This window comes from Ascaphus truei, chromosome 3 (genome assembly GCF_040206685.1).
Source record: "Ascaphus truei isolate aAscTru1 chromosome 3, aAscTru1.hap1, whole genome shotgun sequence".
Taxonomy (NCBI): Eukaryota; Metazoa; Chordata; class Amphibia; order Anura; family Ascaphidae; genus Ascaphus; species Ascaphus truei.
In genome coordinates this window covers 43,232,602-43,254,197 of record NC_134485.1, presented here as the reverse complement: position 1 = coordinate 43,254,197, position 21,596 = coordinate 43,232,602, and the positions used below count along the sequence as shown (strand labels likewise).

Below are 21,596 nucleotides of genomic sequence, written 5' to 3'. Positions count from 1 at the left end.
ATAGTATTAGCCACAGTGCTATTCATATGCTTCTTTAAGCAAATGTGTCTTAAGGTGGGTCTTAAAGGTGGATAGAGAGGGTGCTAGTCGGGTATTGAGGGGAAGGGCATTCCAGAGGTGCGGGGCAGTCCGTGAGAAAGGTTTAAGGCGGGAGGGGGCTTTAGATAAAATTATCCCCCAAAATAATAAAATCCAATTACATTTTACGAAACAAGTTATAACGAAATACAAGGCAGAAATAATTATCTGTATGCATTGCCAACATTTGTGAATCAGACCGATTGCATATTGTGATACATTATATTTGACCAAATGACACATTTGCATACATGTTAAAAATGAACTCTCAAGACAAATAAAAAAGGTATTTTACAATCTAAAAACACCCACACCTGTGAAAAAACAATCAAGATGGTCTATTAAAATTCAATATATCTAGTTTTCTGCAGGAACATGGCTGTATTAACTATGTACAGTTTACAAAATGATCAGCATCTTGTTTTTCTTGTATGGATTTATTGCTATTCTAATTTGTAATGAAAAACATTCATAATATGCTGCACATTCTGTAGACTGTAAGCCCTTTGAGGAAGGATTTCATTGTGTTGTACAATGTATGTGCAGCCCTGGCTTCTCTGTCACCACTAGATACCCATAAACAATTCTTGTTTTTCTGTTTCTTACATTTTTGGGAATTAATTTCTCACCTTTGGCTTTTGGCATTTTTCTTTTTCTTTTTCTGAGACATTTGATGGCTTTCTCTTCAGCATCGTAAACCAGATTGTAATGAGCTACCAGCTGCGCAATTATCAGTGACAGCTTAAAGATCAGTAGTTACACAACCACACAGAACTTCCTCATTTGATAAAGGATATGACACCCCAAGCCACTCGGCCACCTTTTAAGAGAGACTATTTTGCAATGATCACTTTTCCTGTCTCTGTTTAAAAGCTACAACAAAAAAAAACCCTTGCACAGGCATAACAACTATATTTTCATTTATTTTACTAGATCTGGTTAAATTGATCAAATCAGATTCTCTTATTCACTTTTTGAAAATGTCAATATATATTTTTGAACATACTGTAATCTTGTAAAATTGTACTATATGTTGTGTCACTTTGAATGTTGCGCTGGCATTTCTGTTTTTGTTTATACAGGCATACCCCGGTTTAAGGACACTCACTTTAAGTACACTCGCGAGTAAGTACATCTCGCTCAATAGGCAAACGCTAGCTCACGCATGCGCCTGTCAGCACGTCCTGAACAGCAATACCGGTTCCCTACCTGTACCGAAGCTGTGCGCAAGCGGGGAGACTATAGAGCCTGTTACACATGCGTTATTTACATCAGTTATGCACGTATATGACGATTACAGTACAGTACATGCATCGATAAGTGCGGAAAAGGTAGTGCTTCACTTTAAGTACATTTTCACTTTACATACATGCTCCGGTCCCATTGCGTATGTTAATGTGGGGTATGCCTGTACTGTACTCTTAATAACACACATTTTACATTCTTATTAGTTCCCCTAACCAGTTATATTTGCCATAACAGCAGACAAGTAAGCAGCAGAAAAAAACCCCATAGAATACCAGCAAGTCACTACCAAAGAGTCACTGTTACTGAAACATTGTTCTGTGTTCCTGCTTGTCTTCACTTATTAAAATAATAGGTGTGTATCACTGGCGGCCGCTTTTATTCTTGTGCGGCTGCCACCGCAATATGCGGGCAGCCGCGGCTGTTTTTTTTTTTTTTTTTCATGGCGCGTGCCGCGCGTGTCACACTGGCGCCAGACACGCGTGCCAGGGGTTCCCCGGCATCCCGGAAGGCCCCGAAGGTTGAAGGGGTAAGGGGAAGATGCGGAACAGCCAGGGGGAGCAGCTGGGGATCGCGAGGGGAGCAGCCGGGGGTCGCGAGGCGCTACGGAGATGCGCACGCGGGGAGGGGAAGATGCGGGAAAGGCGGCTGGCGCGCGGCCAAGTTCGGGACAATTACGGGACAATTACTGGTAAACGTTAGGATTAAGCTGGCCGCAGCAGTATGCACCGTATGTATAAACTTATTTATATAGTGCCATCCAGGTTCATAGTGCAAAACAGCAGTAATACACGTGACATAATAAAATAACACAGTGGGAATAAAGAGCTTCAGACATGACAGCAACCATAGGAAAGGAAGTCCCTACCCCGACAAGCTTACAATCTAAGTGGTAAGTAGGGGGAACTTACAGAGACAGTAGGAGGGTATATATACAAAAGTGAATGCATTCACAGAAAGTGTGCTTATCAGAACAGTGAAGGCCCACATCAAAATAGTCCAAGAGCATGTATAGACGGCCCTGAAGCTACAGTATGTAGATAAGTGATTCAATGAACCTCAAGATTACTTCATTACTGTACATTTGAATTTTCAATGGTGGAGACTGAATACAGCATCATTTTGGGCCTCATTGTTTCCCATGTTTCTGATGCTGCAAAGTTTTTTTCTGTCTTGTTTTCATACTTAAATTGTAGTTTAATCTTCACACTGGAAAACTGAGACTAAAAAGCTACCTTCTGTGTAATTGGTGGTTAACAAACTAAATTCAAAATGTCTTTCTAAGAATACAATTCTGACTACCCCATCTACGAATACATTCATATTTCAGTAAAGGGAAAATGTAAAACGTGTTTATTTAATATACTGTACCATGCAATACTGCATATATGTGCAGATAGATATGTATATATTTATCTGTTTTAATGTGAGCCATAAGTAACCCATCTGCAACTACTGTACAAACTGTTTCGTGCCCCTGTTAGTACACACAATGGTATGCAGCATTTGAAAATCTGCGGCCCCTAGGCACTTACATGCAGGGGCCGCCTCCTTACTGCCGCCCTCCTTCTCCATTCGAATCCCAGCGTCAAATGACGCCGTGGATGTCACGGACGTGATGGCGCACAGTGCCACGTTGCCATGGCAACGAGATGCAGTGTGACGTCACGTTGGTGACGTTCCGCTGTGTCATTTGACGCTGGGATTCGAATGGAGGAGGGAGGCAGGACACATGTAAGTGCCTTTACATCAGGCCCGATAGTCCAGAGAGCGCGGCGAATGTATATGGGGGTGGACATTTTTGCCTCCCCAAAATGTTGCTGTCATAGGCCTAATGGGAAATCCACAACTGTATACAGCTGACATTCATTCTTTATTCTTTTCTAGACTAGACTTCAATATATGTTAATTACATTTATGTATTGTTTTCTTAAAGCTCGGACACAAAAGTCTTCCCCAAAGGGACACAGCAATGGGTAAGGCAGTCACAATCCAAATTTAGCATCCCGATGCTGATTAAATGGCCTCTTCTTCAATTGCACTCTAAGCCCTGATGCGGGATAGCTATGAAAAGTCACAATAGTACACTCATACATATACAATAATCAATTTAAAAAAACAGTCTGAACACATAGAGGTGAGTCACACCCATCCAGGAACGTGTTCCCTGGATGCCTTTATCAAGGGAAGTTACATCTTAGGTGTTAATTCTTTATAAATATGTGATTCTATATAAATGTCCCCAACTGTCGCTTCGGATCATATGAGTCAACCCCCCTACCCCCTCCAAGGGATCGAGGTATGAGTCAGTCATGGTACTGACAGGGAAAAATAACCCCATGGCAATTCATGGTTTACAAGCGCGCAAGTCTATGATCCAAATAACGTTTATTCGGATAGACCAGTTCATTCCTAAAACTAAAAGGAGGTACTAGCATATGAAGAAATTATTATTGCAAAAAGATTCTGGATTAAAGAGTTAAGTACAATTGGAAAATTTAAAGTGAATAGAAAATGCAACTTGTCGGTGGTCCCTTTTTAACACTTTAAGGTGGTTTTATTGGATAATTGTATAAATACTATATAAAGGTATTTATAAATGACATGTGAGACAAAGACAACACTTAACTTGAAAAGGGCATCCGGGGACACCGAAACCGGTTGGGTGTGACACACTTCAATGGTTCAGACAGCTTGTTTTATACTGATTTTTGTACAAATAAACCCATATTTTTTTAACACCACTGCTTCTAATAAATATGTTATAAGTTCATTTCAGCTCTTCGTCGTACTTTTGTTACTTCACTAATGTATCATCTATGAGAACTCACCATGTAATTAAAGAAGCGGTCACATAATCAGAAACTGGATGCAGAATTTCTAAGTTTCCATTGGGCTAGATTAAGCTTTAACTGTACTGCTGTTGGTGTTTATCACCTTTAATACTTGTTACTCCCCTGACTAACTCTTTTTGTGTTTTTTACCCAATTTTTTTTAAATGCCACGTGAAGGTTTAAATAGCTTAATTATTATACTGTACTATAAACTATATTTTGGACCAATTTTATTCTCTTTCACATTTTTTCAGTGAGTTAAATGCATTGTGCATTACCAAAGTGGCCAGTCAACTGTTGCCAACTAACACATATTTAAAATAGTTTTGTTGCTGTTTTGTAAGGAAAATATATGGGTTTACTTTCTTTTTTCTATGATTCCTGACTTTCCGTTTTGGGCTTGAAGCCTGAAGCAGCACAGGAGTTTATAGAAATGTTTTGCTGGCTGACGCACAATGGGTTAATCTTGCCTGAGGTCACACAGAGCTGACACTAGTTTCAAAACCGTTTGTACACTTCACAGGCCTGTGCCTTAACCTCAACAAGAAAACCATCATAAAATGTATGTTAACAGGCATGGGCAGCTTCTATTATAAACGGCCCTCTCTCACACTGAAGTTCAGGAAGTGGGAACCGCAATGCACTTATACCAGACTGTAAGAGATGTGTGCAGAGGTATTTAATGTAGACCGACTAGGGTGAAATTAAATCCTTGCTTTATTGCACCTGTTCCTTTAACATGGAGAAACATACAAAAACAAATAAAATGAAGGCCTACTCCACTTTGGAGAATAACTAAAACTTTACTCCAGCCCTTTCTAACGTAGTGGGTAGTTTTGCTGGTTACCACCCTAAACACACACATACACACACACACACACACACACACACACACACACACACACACACATATATATATATAAACATATTTATATATATATGTATATATATATATATACATAGTATATATACACACAAAAGTTCAACAAGAAAGTCTCTTATCTGTTTCTTCTTGTTGAAGCTGTAGGGGAAGTCCTCTCTGTTCTCTTTGTGTCCAGGTCGGGAAGGCCTCTCTGTTCTCTCTGTGTCTTGTCCACTTGTCTTGTTGTCAGCATACAGTCCTTTTGTGTGCATCAAGACATCATATTTTCCTCAGGTCAGCCCAGTTGTGGACCAAGGAAATCTCTGCAGTCCTCTTTCTCCATATGTCAGCCCAAATGTGAGCTAAGGAATCTCTCCCCTGTTTCTCACATCAGGCTTTTTCTAAGAGTCCTAATGAGACGGGTGGAGTCTGCTTGATTGTCTGTTTGCAATTAACCAGAACATTGCTGGATTTAGAGGCAGTTTCTCTCAAACAGTGATAAGTCCCTGTTACAAGGATAATAATGTAAAAATGAATAATACAAAAATACAACGTTGCTTCTTCTTTCCAATGTAAAATGTTTATTCTGCTCATGCGTGTCACAATGGAACCTTGTTGAAATTCATATGCATGTCCTCACATTTCTGCGCAAGCATGTCACTATGGAACCGGGCATTGATGGTGTCTCTCATGGATCTCACAAGAAGCACGTTAGCATTCAAATAACACTGGACTTTTTCCATTATAGTTTTCCTTAAATTTGCAGGAAGCTGCCTCTTGGTCTTATTGCCTTAATAATTAACTTTTTGGCTTCACTCGCTGTACATCTCAAAACTGACGTGGTGTTTAAAAATATATATGGAAAATTTCTGCGGTCGACCACCGCATCTGGTCTTGTATTTCTCCAGGATGCTCTGCGGGAGGTCGTTCAGCATGATGTCTGGGAGCTGTACAATACTGGGTGCTGGACCGGGTGTGCTTCTGGCAGTGGGCGGAGGTAGATGGTCTGGGAGGATGCTTTCCTCCTATCCTGGCCATCCTCTTACTGGGGTTGTCACCGACTCCAACAGAAGGGTATATCCTGGAGATGGAGGAGGTGAGCATGGGGGTTCACGTGGCGTGCTTGGTGTTGTCACCGTGAAGGTCAAATCCAGGGATGGAGAGGGGGCAGGGGGGGGGGCATATGCAGTTCCTCCATGGGAGAAGAAGGCGCCTCCCGTCACCCTCCTGCGTCTGAAATACAGGGGCAGGGACTCCAAGCAAAGAATAAAGCCTTGCGATGTTCCTCCCAATCTTCTCCATGTGAACACCCATGCACCTATCCATCCTCTCCTTTCTCTCGAAAAGAAGATCCATTTTGGCCTCCATTCTGTTCCTGTATTCCTCAGTTGTATTGTCAGGCATTTCAAAACCACTAAAAACATCCAGCAGGTGGACGACCGAGCTGGATCTGGTGCAAGGGGTGATGGTGTCATCCGGTCAAGCCTCAGCATGGCAGGATGGTGGAGGTGAGTGGGGGGGTGTCAGGATGAGTCTTGGTATTGCTGAGTGGTGGAGGTGAGCGGAGGGTGTCCGGAAGAGCCTCAGCGTTGCTGGGTGGTGGAGGTGAGCGAGGGGTGTCCGGATGAGCCTCGATGGGTGAAGGATCAGAGTGGGCGGCTGTTTGGGCATCGGTGACGGTGGGTGATGGAAGTGAAAAGTGTGGGACATCTGATTTAGCTTCGGTGTGTGCAGGGGAACTTGAAAGGCCCTCCCAAATAACTTCATCATCGATGACTTTGGCCATTTTCTTCTTTATATACAAAGGGCCAGGGATCTTTGCCTTGGGAGCCTTCAGTACCTTTTCTTTAGGCACCTCTGGCTTGGAAACAGCTGCCACCATTCGCTTTCTCATGGTCGGGACAGCAGCAGCAAGCAGGTTCCTGCATAGAATCGGGGTTGATCCATGTAAGAAGATGGACGAATGCACAATACAGTATCTGTACAACAGTTTATTCAGATAGAGATCAGTGTGTGGAAGGCTATGCAATTTGTGTCACCTTTTATGCACAGTGTCCCTGACGGCATTGGTTGGTGGGCGAGGACATGAGCTACAGGTGTTAAAAGTGGGTGTATACTTAACGTGCACAGGTATATGATACATATTGTATAGTGGTAAAGTGAACACAGGCGCAAACAAATAAAAAGTGGACACTGTTAATAAGTGACTAATTGAAAACTTAAATAAGTGAGAAAGTGATAGAAAGTGATAGTAATAAGTAGTAAGTAAATACAGTTTCACCCCCTGCTCTGGAACCCACTGGAAGGGGTAGTGTTCACTCTTCCCCCATAGTAACAGCAAAACACACAAAATCCAAGGGGAGCAGGGGGGAGAAACAAAAAAACATTTAAGTGCAGCAGAATGGCAACGTGGAAATAAAAGCCTCCAATGGAGGCTTTTATTTCCACGCTGCCATTCTGCTGCACTTAAATGTTTTTATGTTTCTCCCCCCTGCTCCCCTTGGATTTTGTGTGTTTTTTTTAGGTATATGATACATACATTATTACTTCTGTTGACTAATTGCACATTGAATAGTTGTACATCGAATACACATCGATTATACTTTACATTGCTCGATTTTTTTTCTAAAGCAGCGATGCAGAGGAAAGTTATTTTAAAAGGATCTCAGCATGAGAATACAGGATTTGTACAAGAGAGGACATGGAATTGTACAGATCAAACGCTGGTTACTTACTTCGGGCATCAATTTAGCACATAGTTCTGTCTGCTATCATGCCCATGGACAGACTAAAAGTGAAAAGCGGAGTCACCCAGTCACCAGAGTAAGGATTTTTTTTTCTTGCTTCAATTATTAAATGCTTCATGCATTTCAAAAGATACATTTTTTCTTCCTTTTTGTCATTGAAATTCGTTTCGGGCCTAAAAATTACAAATGTTCGTAGAAAAAAAAATAGATATATTTTTTCTTTTCTTGCTGCAATTATTAAATGGTTCACGCACTGCCATGTATAGTAGTTATTCTGTGGTGATAGAAATCAATTTTGACTCGTGCATTTCAAAATATATATTTTTTTCCTTTTCTGTCTTTGAAATTAGTTTTGGGCCTAACAAATCTTTTTCTTTAAACTATAAGACGGCAAAGCGTCTGGTGGATGAAACCAATGAGGCTAATGATGAGCGGTGTGCAGCAATGGTCAAGATGGTTCTGGAGAAGAGTCATAATATGACAGTATCTGAGACTAGCATCAGGCTGATGAGACGCCAATTGGGATGGACATATGGACGTGTCAAGTAAGTGTTTGACTGTGATACAGTATAATGCAATAGTATTGTTCTTGGAAGTGTAATTCTGCTTGTTACAGCACTGTATGGACCTGTACCCAATGTGGTGCACTGTACAGTAGCTCCTAGAGTGACAGATAAGGGTTTATGATTCATTTAGTGCAGTGCAGTATTGTACAGTACAGGTAAAGTGTTGTAGGCAAAAGTGTAGTTTTACTGTACCTGTAAAATTCTTCCTTGTCATTACAGAGCTTATTCTATGATAAAGGAGCCCAACAAGATTAACAGAGTTTAGCCTGAAGAAGGCACTAGCCATTTCCATCTTTAACAACAATATATACTAAAAAAACGAAATTAATGAGCTATGCTAGATACCCTAATGAGAACTGTGATAAGCATTTTAACTGAACTGAAAACATAATTTGAAAATGTTATTATTGTATCTTCTAAGCCATGATCTTTATGCCAGGAAGGACAAGTGAATGAGTACAAAGATTGACTGGAATTCAGCAGTGTTTTGTGATGTCAAAATAGAACCTGACTGTAAAGAAATTGTGGAAGCAATAAAAATATATATTTTTTTGTTTCGGAAATGAATTATGCTTGTTTCATTAAAGCACATTTACGCTTCTTCTTGGATGGGTAAGCCAAGCATGACCTTTGACTTCTCACAGATCTTAGCATGGTCAGTTATCCAAGAGGGATAAAAGAATGCAGAGGGTTCCAATCTGTAGTCATTATTCCTAAGAACAAGATAGTCTGGAGCCAACAATAAATGATCTTAAAAGTGGGATTCCATATATATATAATCTTAAAAGTGTTACTGTGAGTGACTTCCCTCATGCCTTCTTATGGAAAATCTTTTAAATGATTAAAATAAGAAAATGTTATTAGGTTTCAATGGGCAGAATTATCCACACCATGACAGCATCAGTTACTGTAACTCTTAATATTAAAACATATTACCAGCTTCTTTGTGTATAATACAATATATTGTACTCATTTTATTTTATAATGAATTCAGTCTACTTCAAATTAATGCCTTAATATTATAAAGGCCACTTTCAACCAATCAGTGTTGTTTTATGAATGGTTATGTCGTAAAATTCATTTCCCCCCCTGTATCAGTACATTAGGGTCTTTACCATGGTCACCAAATGGGATCTAGTTTATCTTATATACTGTAGACTGCCATACAAACGATTAGACCTGTACTTGCCCTCTTTTTCTGACACACAAATTGTATCTGGACAGCTTTTCCATAAGTGGGTATTTTGCCAGTGTTAGGGAAAATGGAGCATGATGATATCTCACAGCTTTGTGTAGGTGGGGCATCCTAACACTATTCCAGGTTGGGCATTGTAACCTATACACTTTCCTAAACTAAATCAGTATCATTGTGGAGAATCAGAGAGCTGTGCTTCTTAAGTATGGGACAGCAGGACTCCTACAGCGTAGTTAACATTATTTATTTAAGAAGACGACCTTTCTCTAAATAACCTCCAAACTGGATAGAAAAAACTCCCCCAAAAGCAGATGGCTCCATGTAGCAATAGATAGCCTTTTTTCAGTATTAACCCTTTCCTTTCTTAACCCCCACAAACGCAAAGACAGAAAAAGGGGATTATTGAGTGGAGCATTGCTGCAAAGTGATATACCGCAGAATGATTACGTTTCCTCAACATTAAAAAAAAAGTATGTGGCAAATGTTTCTTGCTAGTGCTGTGAATTACAGTGTCATGGAAGTGACAATATTGCAAGATTAAGTTTCATGGTTTATTCTTTTTTTGTGTGATACCCACTTATCAGGGATCGCTATATACATGGTCTTACTGAGATTGGGAAGTCATGTGGTGATATCAATCCTGTATGCACAGATGTTCCTCTGTAGCATAACTACTTCTTTTTCTTTTTGCTGAATATTACAATATCTGACAGAAGATGGCATTTTAGCTACTGTCTTAATTTAACATACAGTAGAAATTAAGGGCAGATAAGGATGACTTGGCAAACATATTCTGTCGATTTTCCTGCTTGCTGTAAAGCCTTTGACCCTATTTGCTTCCTGACTAGAGATGTGCAAATTATTTGCCAAGATTCGACTTCGTCCTGAATATGGCATTTATTCCCATACACAAATACGCCAATTTGTGCACAGTTCTCTATCATCTCTACTGTATCTCTATCATATCTATCATGTCACATGCCAGATATATAGTCTACCAGGTACAACGCGCAGTGGCTGACTTGGCAGAGACAAACATTGCAAAATATATATATATATATATATAGGTTACCTCGTGATGAAGCACGAGAGTGCGAAACACATAGAGATTGTCACTATCACCTAAATTAAAACACTATCCTAAAACTGACATACTGTATATGTAAATTATTAATTGCATACACTAAAAATGCATATAATCGAATAGATACAATACATAACATAAATATCATATGATTGAAATAAGAACCATAATTGAATAATGATGAATACATAAAAAAATGTAATCAAAATAGAATTTAAACTTAAAAATACCAGATCAATTTATACATACAACTTTACTACAAATGAATATAAATAAATATAACATATAATAATACATATATAATAAATAATGAATCATAATATATAATTACATCAAAAATAATATGTATATATGAACTTTATCCAATTGCACAAAATCTGACAACCAGAAAAGAAATGAACAGAGCTCCAAACCTGTAGATGAGAACCCAGACACTAGATAATGGTTCTTGGTTGAGACCTTGGTTGAGACCTCCAGCTGTCACGCTATTGAGCTTGAATATCCAGAAGGTCTCTCTTCAAGAAAGCACCTTAACTCTATCACCCACCAGAATGGATAGAGGGATTAATTCCAACCCCATAATGTTCAAACCCTCAGTACTTATACTATGACATGGGCAAAAATGGGCGAGTTGTACCGTACGGCCTACGTATTGTAGGCCACAGCCACAAGTGACTAAATAAACTACAAAGGCGGTTTGCAAATTTCTTCTTGGAATCCAGAAAGGTACAGGTAATGCACCTCCTTCTATTGCAGCTAAAGTTACCTGAGGGTCTCAAACCAGCAGTTGGTTTTGATAGAGATCCCAATTTTAGTGGGGGCTAATACATTTTTGTTACTATCTGCTTTCCTGCAGATAATAGAGGGCTGCTGATCCATGTGTCCCTTCAAAACAGGGTCATGTATTAGAATGCCCCAATACCATTTGAAAATGGTTCCTACCGATCTGTGTGATTGACTAAATTTAGTCTAAAAGACTGTTCTATCATTCAAAGAAGGTTTATTCTTCCTACCTTTTACCAGATATTTGTTTGGAAGATTTAAGTAAATCCAATTTACTCAAACGTGCTGCCTTCAAAAACGAATCATAACTAATCATCAATAAGGTAATCATAAAACCCCTTCTGGATCAATTTGTCCTTCAGGATGCTTGACTGAGTAACGAAATCCAAATCAGTGGAGCAATTGCGTCTCAACCTTCCAAATTAGCTGAAAATAATATTCCTCAGCAACTACAGTATGTTGATGTTTGCTCTCTACTAGCAGTGTTGAGGCCTGCCTGAGTCTATGATTTTCCTCTCTGGGGTTTTAGGGGAATACACCTCCCCACCTCCTTAAGTGCCTCCCTTTCCCTGCTGGTAAGTGGCTGATTCTTGTGGTGGAGGCCTTTTATAGGGGTAGGGAATGATGGGGTAGCAGGGATTCTTATTACTGGGGTTCGTGGGACACTCTCCTCCTTGTCCCGGATGCCTGGCTCACCCCAATTCCCCGTTTTCTTACCAGTGGTCGTTGCGGGCCCGCTCCCCTCATATAACCACGTTTTGATAGACTTTGTGAGCATAAAAATCAATTTCTTTACATGTTAATATACCTTAAATAAGATGAAGCATATTCTGTTCTATTAATTATTTTACATACTGTAAGTCAACTTTACAGTGTAATAATGTGACATCATAATGATTTGAGAACAATAATATGGGAATAAAAGAAAAAAGGATTACTTTTTAACTATTGTAACATGACTGTAATGTGCAAAGAACGGCCTATATGCTACTCGAATATTATGAGGTCATATATCTAAGCATGTCACATATGCTATTTTGCGAACTACTCATCACATGTATGTGTGACTGCAGTGCAAATAATACAGTAATCTTTGGTCTGATCTCCAAGGCTGTGCATAATATTACACGCATACGTGACATTCATACAGTATATATTGTATAAGATATGTATTCTGTGTTGACTTACCAGGTTGATCCTGGGAAAGATCCTCAGTGACCACCACACCTGATAGTCCAACAACTTGTGATCACCTGCATCAATTGGCTCTTTGAGGATGAGAAGTCCTGCTCAGATGTTTGTCCCCCTTGTGTGGGCAGTATGGTCATCCAATTTTTTTTCAGCTTTCACTTACTAACAGCCCACCACTTTTTTTTAACATGCTCACCATTGGGACTGTGTTGCTTAAGACATTCATTTGTGCCAGGTTATGCCCCCATAGTTTCTTTTTCTCTACTGTGCTAGTTTTTCAACATAGTGCCACAAGTAACTTGGAGTGGTTATTTACCATCAAATCAATGAGGATCTCTAATACCTCTGCCATAAATGTGATGCTTCTGAGCCTTCCAGCAGCAAGGTCAACAGCCGCAGCAGAGGTGGAAGCAACCTTAACCATGTTGACAGCGGTAGGGTCTGGCTAATATAGATGAGAAACTTCCGTATATATATTGTGTATTTATTTGAATTTGAACATGCGCATGAGCATTACGTAAGGCGACATCCTGGGGCTAGTGACTAACCTGATATTATGAGTATTTGCCATCTCACTTTTCTGTCTATATATCCCTAGATTTTGGAAATCTCTATTGCCGTGTCACCATAAAATAAACCCAAAATATATTATACTCCTGTGTTTGGCTAGTTTGATTTATGTCTCAGTTAAGCCATAGGTATAGTGTGTACAAAATAATAATAGCAGTGCCACCATGCTAGTCAATTTCTTGGTGTGGCATTTTAAGATTAAAATTTAATGTGTGTTTTATTAGCGGCTTGGTTATGAAAATTGGCAGGCTGCATGTTGCCTGGCATAGTGGCAGCTCATGTCCACAGGGCATGGGAGTGCCACCATGCCAGTCAATTTTTATTGTGCTGTTGATGCCCACAGAGGATAAGGACGGTCATGAGGACATCCATCATCCTGGCAGAGGTAAGTGCTAGTTTCATTTACTTTATGCTACTGATAATATTACTGTATGTTTTATTTTAAATGGGCAAATACACTATTAGACATATCTGGATAATAGTAATTTTGTCCATTACTCTACTGTATGTATTAGGGGGGTTGTTGGGTGTACAGGGGTGGGTTGTGGATTGGTACAGTAGATAGCAGGTATTTTAATGTTTATTATGGGTCGAGGGATTGAGTGAAGGGGGAAGTTGCCACAGGGTAGGTGGTCAGGCCTCGGTGTGTAGTGGGAGGGGTTAACCCTTTCATTACCATAGTGGTTACTACCACTAAGGTAAGGAAGGGGAGTGGGAGGCTTAACCCTTTCATTACCATAGTGGTTACTACCACTAAGGTAATGAAGGGGTTAACCCCTCCCAATGCCCACTGAGAGGCCTTACCAACCATCCTGGGGCTATTACCCCCTTCACTCACCCCCTCTGACCCCAATAAACCTGGTAGTCTGCCTTAACCCCTTCATTGCCTTAACGGTTAGCCGCTAAGGTAATGAAACTGCTTACATTTTATTTTTATTTATAGTGTGCGTGAGCAAGGGGTCTCCTGAGCTGAACAAATTTGATTTCAGCCTCGGGGACCCCTACTTCCCGAGATACAGGCCCCGGTATTGGGTGCCGGTATCCCTTTGCTTTGTTTAGATCCCACCTGAATTTTAACATGGCGGGGATACCGGCACTATTTAATAAGGAAAGAGCAGTTCCCGCTCAGCTAGTAAATAGGAGTGGTGCACTAAGAAAAAGGGCGATACTGGCACCCCATACCAGGGCTTGTAACTCAGGAAGAAGGGGGTCCCCGAGGCTGATATCAACTTTCAACTGTTTAGCTCAGTAGACCCCCTGCTCACACACACTATGAATAAAAATAAAATGTAAGCAGCTTCATCAACTTAGCAGCTACCCGCTAAGGTAATGATTTTATATTGAGGGTGCGGGGATGTTTGATACTAGTGTGCGGTAGCAGTGGGTCTTCTGAGCTGAACCAAAGTTGATTTCAGCCTCGGGGACCCCCTACTTCCTGAGATACAGACCCTGTTATGGGGTGCCGGAATCTCCTTCAATGTGAAAATCCCTCGGTCACATGACAGACAGGATTTTGACATGGCGGGGCCTGTATTTTGGGAAGTAGAAGGTCCCCAGACCTGAAATCACTGCGGTTCAGCTCCAGAGACCCCCTGCTACATTACTGTAATGTTTAAAATGAAATAAAACCCCGCGATTGCCTGTGAGAGGTGCACAGTTAGAGAGACTGATTAAGCCTATCTCTTATTGCATGTCTCTTACAGACAGGCAGACCCCGGTAGGATTAACACAGCAGGGACCCCTGCTGTGTTAATCCGATGGGCCATTAACCTGCCGCAGCAAATTTTGAGAAAATCTTGGCAAATCTCTGGAAATCCATTTCGAGAAAGGTTCGAATAATGGCTGCTGCATCTGTATTTTAGCTGTGTTTACATTAGAAAAGAGGCATCAATGAGGGGATATGATAACTACATACAAATATTTTCAGGGACGATACAAGGAGCTTTCAAAATAACTATTCATCCCTAGGGCAGTACAAAGGGCACAGGTCATCACTTATGGTTGGAGGAAAGGAGATTTCACCAGCAACAAAGAAAAGGGTTCTTTACAGTCAGGAGTGTGCAGCGCACAGCGATCCAAGCAAGAGCAGGTCTGGCAAAAATCTATCTTTATTAGGAAGTCATAAAATGAGGGACGCAACCCTTCTATGTGTTTCGTGCCTAGCACTTTATCAAGAAGTGCTTTTACACGGTATACAGGTCATTTAAATACAGCTGACTGCCAAATCTCGCGATAAACTGTGACGTCACAACTCACTAAATAGCTAATCAGAATCGCATCCTTCGCGCATGCGCCCCACGGCTGAGCCCAGAAGAACCATCCGCCGCATGCCGGCAATCACATCGTCACAGTAAAGCACGCCCACTGGGGAGCCCACCGCAACACGAGAGACCAGACCCGGCAGCGGCCATGGAGAATCCCCCGTCCCGCCGGTACGCGCATGTGCGGGGGAATAACTTCAGAAAATAAAAATTCTTATTCAAGAACGGGCCGATACACAGACTATGCACCATAGATGGACACACCAAGGTTCCAAAGGAACACAATCGCGCATATCGATCCGTTTTAACAAAATAAAACAGACATTGCGTGTGAATATTCCCCATTTATATACATGACTACGAGTTGTGTAAATATGTATTAAGGCATACATCAATGGAAAAAACGTATGCAAAAAACCACAAGCTCGATTGGGCAGTCAGTTCCAACATATTAACATCACTAAATAATATAACTAAATACAACAATTTATTGATTAAAATTTACAACACCAAACCATTAAAATCCAGGTATATAGCTATACTCGTATAAAAACAATATGCTCCCTCTTGATGACATTGTGGTCATGTAAGCAATATAGAACATTTAGATTATTGAATCCATTCTGTGGGATACCTATTAGGAAACATTAACAATTTTGAATATTATTCCACCATAGTTACTAGATTATTTTTTACTAGTGCCCATCCTAGAGCGACTCATTCTTGAATATCAAAATATGGCATTATGTGAACAATTGATATAGCGAACCATAATATTGGATTTGGTATAAATGCCAAAAAGTATATATCTTTTTATACACATTTTCGAGATGTTGCTGAATGCAACAAGGTCCTTTTCCCAGAGAGAGTCTGTTTATAGTGATAAAAAACATTTACCATTTATCATAAAAATGACATGATTTCTTTTAACATACATTCTGATATTCCATATGGACTAATTTCTGTCCATGTACTCTGGGATATGCCCATATCAAAGATCAAGGTCCCTATCTATTGGGGGGATGCCGAGAAAAATGAAACAGTGATCATTTCAGAAAGTGATTAATATTCCACTCCACATTAATCCCTTCTGGAAATCTTGTTCTGAGAGTAAAAATCCAGAAGGACTCTCTACAGTTCAAAGTATTCACGACATCACCCCCTCTCTCCTTTCTTTTAATTCTCTCTATGCCTATAAATGAGAAATTTCTAATACCTCCCCCACTACACTCTGTAAAATGCTTTGATACAGGATGCTCCAGGTCTTTTTTCCGAATTAGTCTGCAGTGCTCCTGCATCCTTAGCTTCAGAGCCCTCGTGGTCCTGCCAACATATCTTTTCCCACATCCACAGCTGATTAAATAAACTTCAAAAGTTGTATTGCAATTAATAAAGCTATAGATGTTATATCTTTTATGTGGACTGTGGGAAAAGACATGCTGGGAAGGCCTCATAAACTCACACATGTTGCAATGATTGCACCTGAAGGACCCTCTGGTCAGAAAGCGGTCAGGATCACCCACAGGAGTGGAGATCACACTTGGGGAAACGAATGCTGCCAATTTTTTGGCGCGCCTATTTACACACTTTGGACCTAGTTTGGTATATTCACGTAAAATGGGATCCATTTGTAATAGTTCCCAGTGTTTGTTAATGATCCTTTGGACCTGACCACTTAATCTATTGTATTGGGATATGAACAGGGGGCACACTTCATTATTATGTTTATCAGAATTCCTCCCTTGTCGACCATCCCTCACCCTGGGCCCCGAGGGTAATGTAGCTTCTCTCTCTATCTCCACTACTTCTTGCAAAGTGGATAGGAGGGTCTCCCGATCATAACCTCTTTCCAAAAATCTGTTGGTGAGCGCCTCAGACTGGGCCATGAAATCACTCATTGTGGAGCAATTTCTCCTCAATCTGAAGTACTGACCCTTGGGTATTCCCTTTACCACTGATCTGGGTTGACAACTGTCCGCCCTTAAAAATGAATTCCTCGAATTGGTTTTCTTGTACACATCTGTGTGTATCTTTTGTTCAATGTCAATATAGAATAGAATGTCAAGGTAGCTAATGTGATGTGCATGATAATTAATAGTAAAGTGAATATCCATAGTGTTGTCATTAAGGTAATTAAAAAATTCTAGTAACGTGTCAGTGCTCCCGTGCCAAATGAATATAAGGTCATCTATAAAACGCTTATAAAAAATAATATTGTGTCTGTACATATTGGTGCTACTGTAGATAAAGTTATTTTCCCACCACCCCATGAAAAGATTGGCATAGGAGGGGGCAAAACTTGTCCCCATTGCCGTCCCCCAAAGTTGTAAGTAAAACTGGTGCTCAAAAAGAAAATAATTGTGTGTTAGAAGAAAAAGTATAGATTCCATAATAAATGTTGTCATTGGTAAAGAGCTACCTGGACATTCTATGAAATGACTGACAGCCGTCAGGCCCAGATCGTGTTGTATGATCGAATATAGGGAGACCACATCCATAGTCACCCACAAGAATTCTTGATTCCATGTGGTCTCCTGTATTTTGGTGAGCAAATCTCCTGAGTCCAGAATGAAGGAAGACAAGGTCCTAACAAAGGGCTGCAAGTAAGCATTGACATATCGAGACAGACCATCTCCCAAAGATCCAATACTGGAGACTATTGGCCGACCAGGAGGGTCGACCAAAGTCTTATGGATCTTTGGGAGATGGTGGTATATGGGTATGACCGGTTGGAGATTTATTATAAAATTTGATTCATCTTTACTCAAAACATGTGTTGCTGTTCCCAAATCTACCAACTCTAAGAGTTCTTTCAAAAAATGATCTCTGGGGTCCCGTGGTAGCCAAGAGTAAGACGACAAGAGTAAGACGACAAGCTTGGGGATGTGTCGTCTTACTCTGGGCTACCACAGGACCCCACAGACCATTTTTTGAAAGAACTCTTAGAGTTGGTAGATTTTGGAACAGCAACACATGTTTTGAGTAAAGATGAATCAAATTTTATAATAAATCTCCAACCGGTCATACCCATATACCACCATCTCCCAAAGATCCATAAGACTTTGGTCGACCCTCCTGGTCGGCCAATAGTCTCCAGTATTGGATCTTTGGGAGATGGTCTGTCTTGATATGTCAATGCTTACTTGCAGCCCTTTGTTAGGACCTTGTCGTCCTTCTTTCTGGACTCAGGAGATTTGCTCACCAAAATACAGGAGACCACATGGAATCAAGAATGCTTGTGGGTGACTATGGATGTGGTCTCCCTATATTCGATCATACAACATGATCTGGGCCTGACGGCTGTCCGTCATTTCATAGAATGTCCAGGTAGCTCTTTACCAATGACAACATTTATTATGGAATCTATACTTTTTCTTCTAACACACAATTATTTTCTTTTTGAGCACCAGTTTTACTTACAACTTCGGGGGACGGCAATGGGGACAAGTTTTGCCCCCTCCTATGCCAATCTTTTCATGGGGTGGTGGGAAAATAACTTTATCTACAGTAGCACCAATATGTACAGACACAATATTATTTTTTATAAGCGTTTTATAGACGACCTTATTTTCATTTGGCACGGGAGCACTGACACGTTACTAGAATTTTTTAATTACCTTAATGACAACACTATGGATATTCACTTTACTATTAATTATCATTCACATCACATTAGCTACCTTGACATTCTATTCTATATTGACATTGAACAAAAGATACAAACAGATGTGTACAAGAAAACCAATTAGAGGAATTCATTTTTAAGGGTGGACAGTTGTCACCCCAGATCAGTGGTAAAGGCAATACCCAAGGGTCAGTACCTCAGATTGAGGAGAAATTGCTCCACAATGAGTGATTTCATGGCCCAGTCTGAGGCGCTGACCAAAAGATTTCTGGAAAGAGGTTATGATCGGGAGACCCCCCTATCCCCTTTGCAGGAAGTAGTGGAGATAGATAGAGAAGCTACATTACCCTCGGGGCCCAGGGTGAGGGATGGTCGACAAGGGAGGAATTCTGAAAAACATAATAATGAAGTGTGCCCCCGGTTCATATCCCAATACAATAGATCAAGTGGTCAGGTCCAAAGGATCATTAACAAACACTGGGAACTATTACAAATGGATCCCATTTTACGTGAATATACCAAACTAGGTCCAAAGTGTGTACTGCACCGACACACTTTATTCGAGCAAATACCCGGTATGTACCTGGCAGATACCTGGAATGCGCCGCTCCTCACCTCTGACAAGCCCCGTTGCATTTGCCTTCCCAGCCTGGGTTCATGCCTGGCTGATGGGCGGCTGATCTGTTAAATGATAATGATTAGGATTTAATAGGCTGCAATGCTTCGCGTGTCTACCAGATGGCATAAATTCATGAATTGTAATGCAGTATATATATATATATACTGTGCAGTATTGCAGCCAGCTGGAATAAAATGCTTCAATCCCTGCCTGGAAAATAACTCAATGCACTCGGGCAGAAAACAGTCACAAACCTCAATACACCCGGGTATACCCGAATTCGTGGGACTAGCCGAGCTCGAATAAAGTGTGTCGCCAGTGTATATAGGCGCGCCAAAACATTGGCAGCATTCGTTTCCCCAAGTGTGATCTCCACTCCTGTGGGTGATCCTGACCACTTTCTGACCAGAGGGTCCTTCAGGTGCAATCATTGCAACATGTGTGAGTTTATGAGGCCTTTCCAGCATGTCTTTTCCCACAGTCCACATAAAAGATATAACATTTATAGCTTTATTAATTGCAATACAAATTTTGAAGTTTATTTAATCAGCTGTGGATGTGGGAAAAGATATGTTGGCAGGACCACGAGGGCTCTGAAGCTAAGGATGCAGGAGCACTGCAGACTAATTCGGAAAAAAGACCTGGAGCATCCTGTATCAAAGCATTTTACAGAGTGTAGTGGGGGAGTGTAACAGGGGACTTATCCCTGTTCATGTAATGTGCCTCTAATCCAGCAGTGAAGTGGTTAACCTCTGGTAGTTAATTACTAAACACCACCTGCCTAATTAGATGGCTTAGAAAGCCTGTCTTTTGAAACAGGAAGTGAGAACTCTTTAGCTGACACCTGAGCTGAACTTCGAGACACACTGGTCTTGAGCTCTGCAAAAGAGATAGCAGAGCGGCTTTCAAGACACAGGGAAAACTTCTAAACCTGTATGCTGACCAACCCTGGAGACAAGGGAGCTGAAGCAGGGACAGTGAGAAGATTTTCCCTCCAAGAAACAGATAAGACTTTTATTCTTAAGAGACTGCTTATATCTGCTTATTTTCATGCTATATGTTTTGGGGCTGCGAGAACTGCTTAACTAATAGGAGATGTGAACTAATTGCATAGGATTTCATTAGAAATACTCCCATGTGAATGGAAGCTTTGTTCCCCCCCTGTGTTTGGATAATTTCCTGATGAAAAGGAACAGGCACAATAAAGCCTAATATAATTTCACATTATAAAGCCTCCTAAGTGTGTACCTCTGTGAACGTCCGTCCACAGGGAGGTATTAGAAATTTCTCATTTATAGGCATAGAGAGAATTAAAAGAAAGGAGAGAGGGGGTGATGTCGTGAATACTTTGAACTGTAGAGAGTCCTTCTGGATTTTTACTCTCAGAACAAGATTTCCAGAAGGAATTAATGTGAAGTGGAATATTAATCACTTTCTGAAATGATCACTGTTTCATTTTTCTCGGCATCCCCCAATAGATAGGGACCTTGATCTTTGATATGGGCATATCCCAGAGTACATGGACAGAAATTAGTCCATATGGAATATCAGAATGTATGTTAAAAGAAATCATGACATTTTTATGATAAATGGTAAATGTTTTTTATCACTATAAACAGACTCTCTCTGGGAAAAGGACCTTGTTGCATTCAGCAACATCTCGAAAATGTGTATAAAAAGATATATACTTTTTGGCATTTATACCAAATCCAATATTATGGTTCGCTATATCAATTGTTCACATAATGCCATATTTTGATATTCAAGAATGAGTCGCTCTAGGATGGGCACTAGTAAAAAATAATCTAGTAACTATGGTGGAATAATATTCAAAATTGTTAATGTTTCCTAATTGGTATCCCACAGAATGGATTCAATAATTTAAATGTTCTATATTGCTTACATGACCACAATGTCATCAAGAGGGAGCATATTG

General features: G+C 40.4%; 1 protein-coding gene across 3 annotated transcripts in view; it reads right to left on the bottom strand.

Annotated features, from left to right (window-relative positions):
• SAMSN1 (SAM domain, SH3 domain and nuclear localization signals 1) overlaps positions 1-21,596 on the bottom strand; it is a 134,518-nt gene that overhangs the window by 51,254 nt on the left and 61,668 nt on the right. Inside the window, exon 1 of one of the 3 annotated variants that reach the window (XM_075593970.1) lies at positions 708-969. The exons of the other annotated variants lie outside the window; for them this stretch is intronic. Within the exon in view, the coding sequence (XP_075450085.1) occupies positions 708-770 (63 nt within the window). The 5' untranslated portion in view covers positions 771-969. Of the gene's footprint in view, positions 1-707; positions 970-21,596 lie in introns of those variants that run through there. 3 annotated transcript variants of the gene reach the window in all.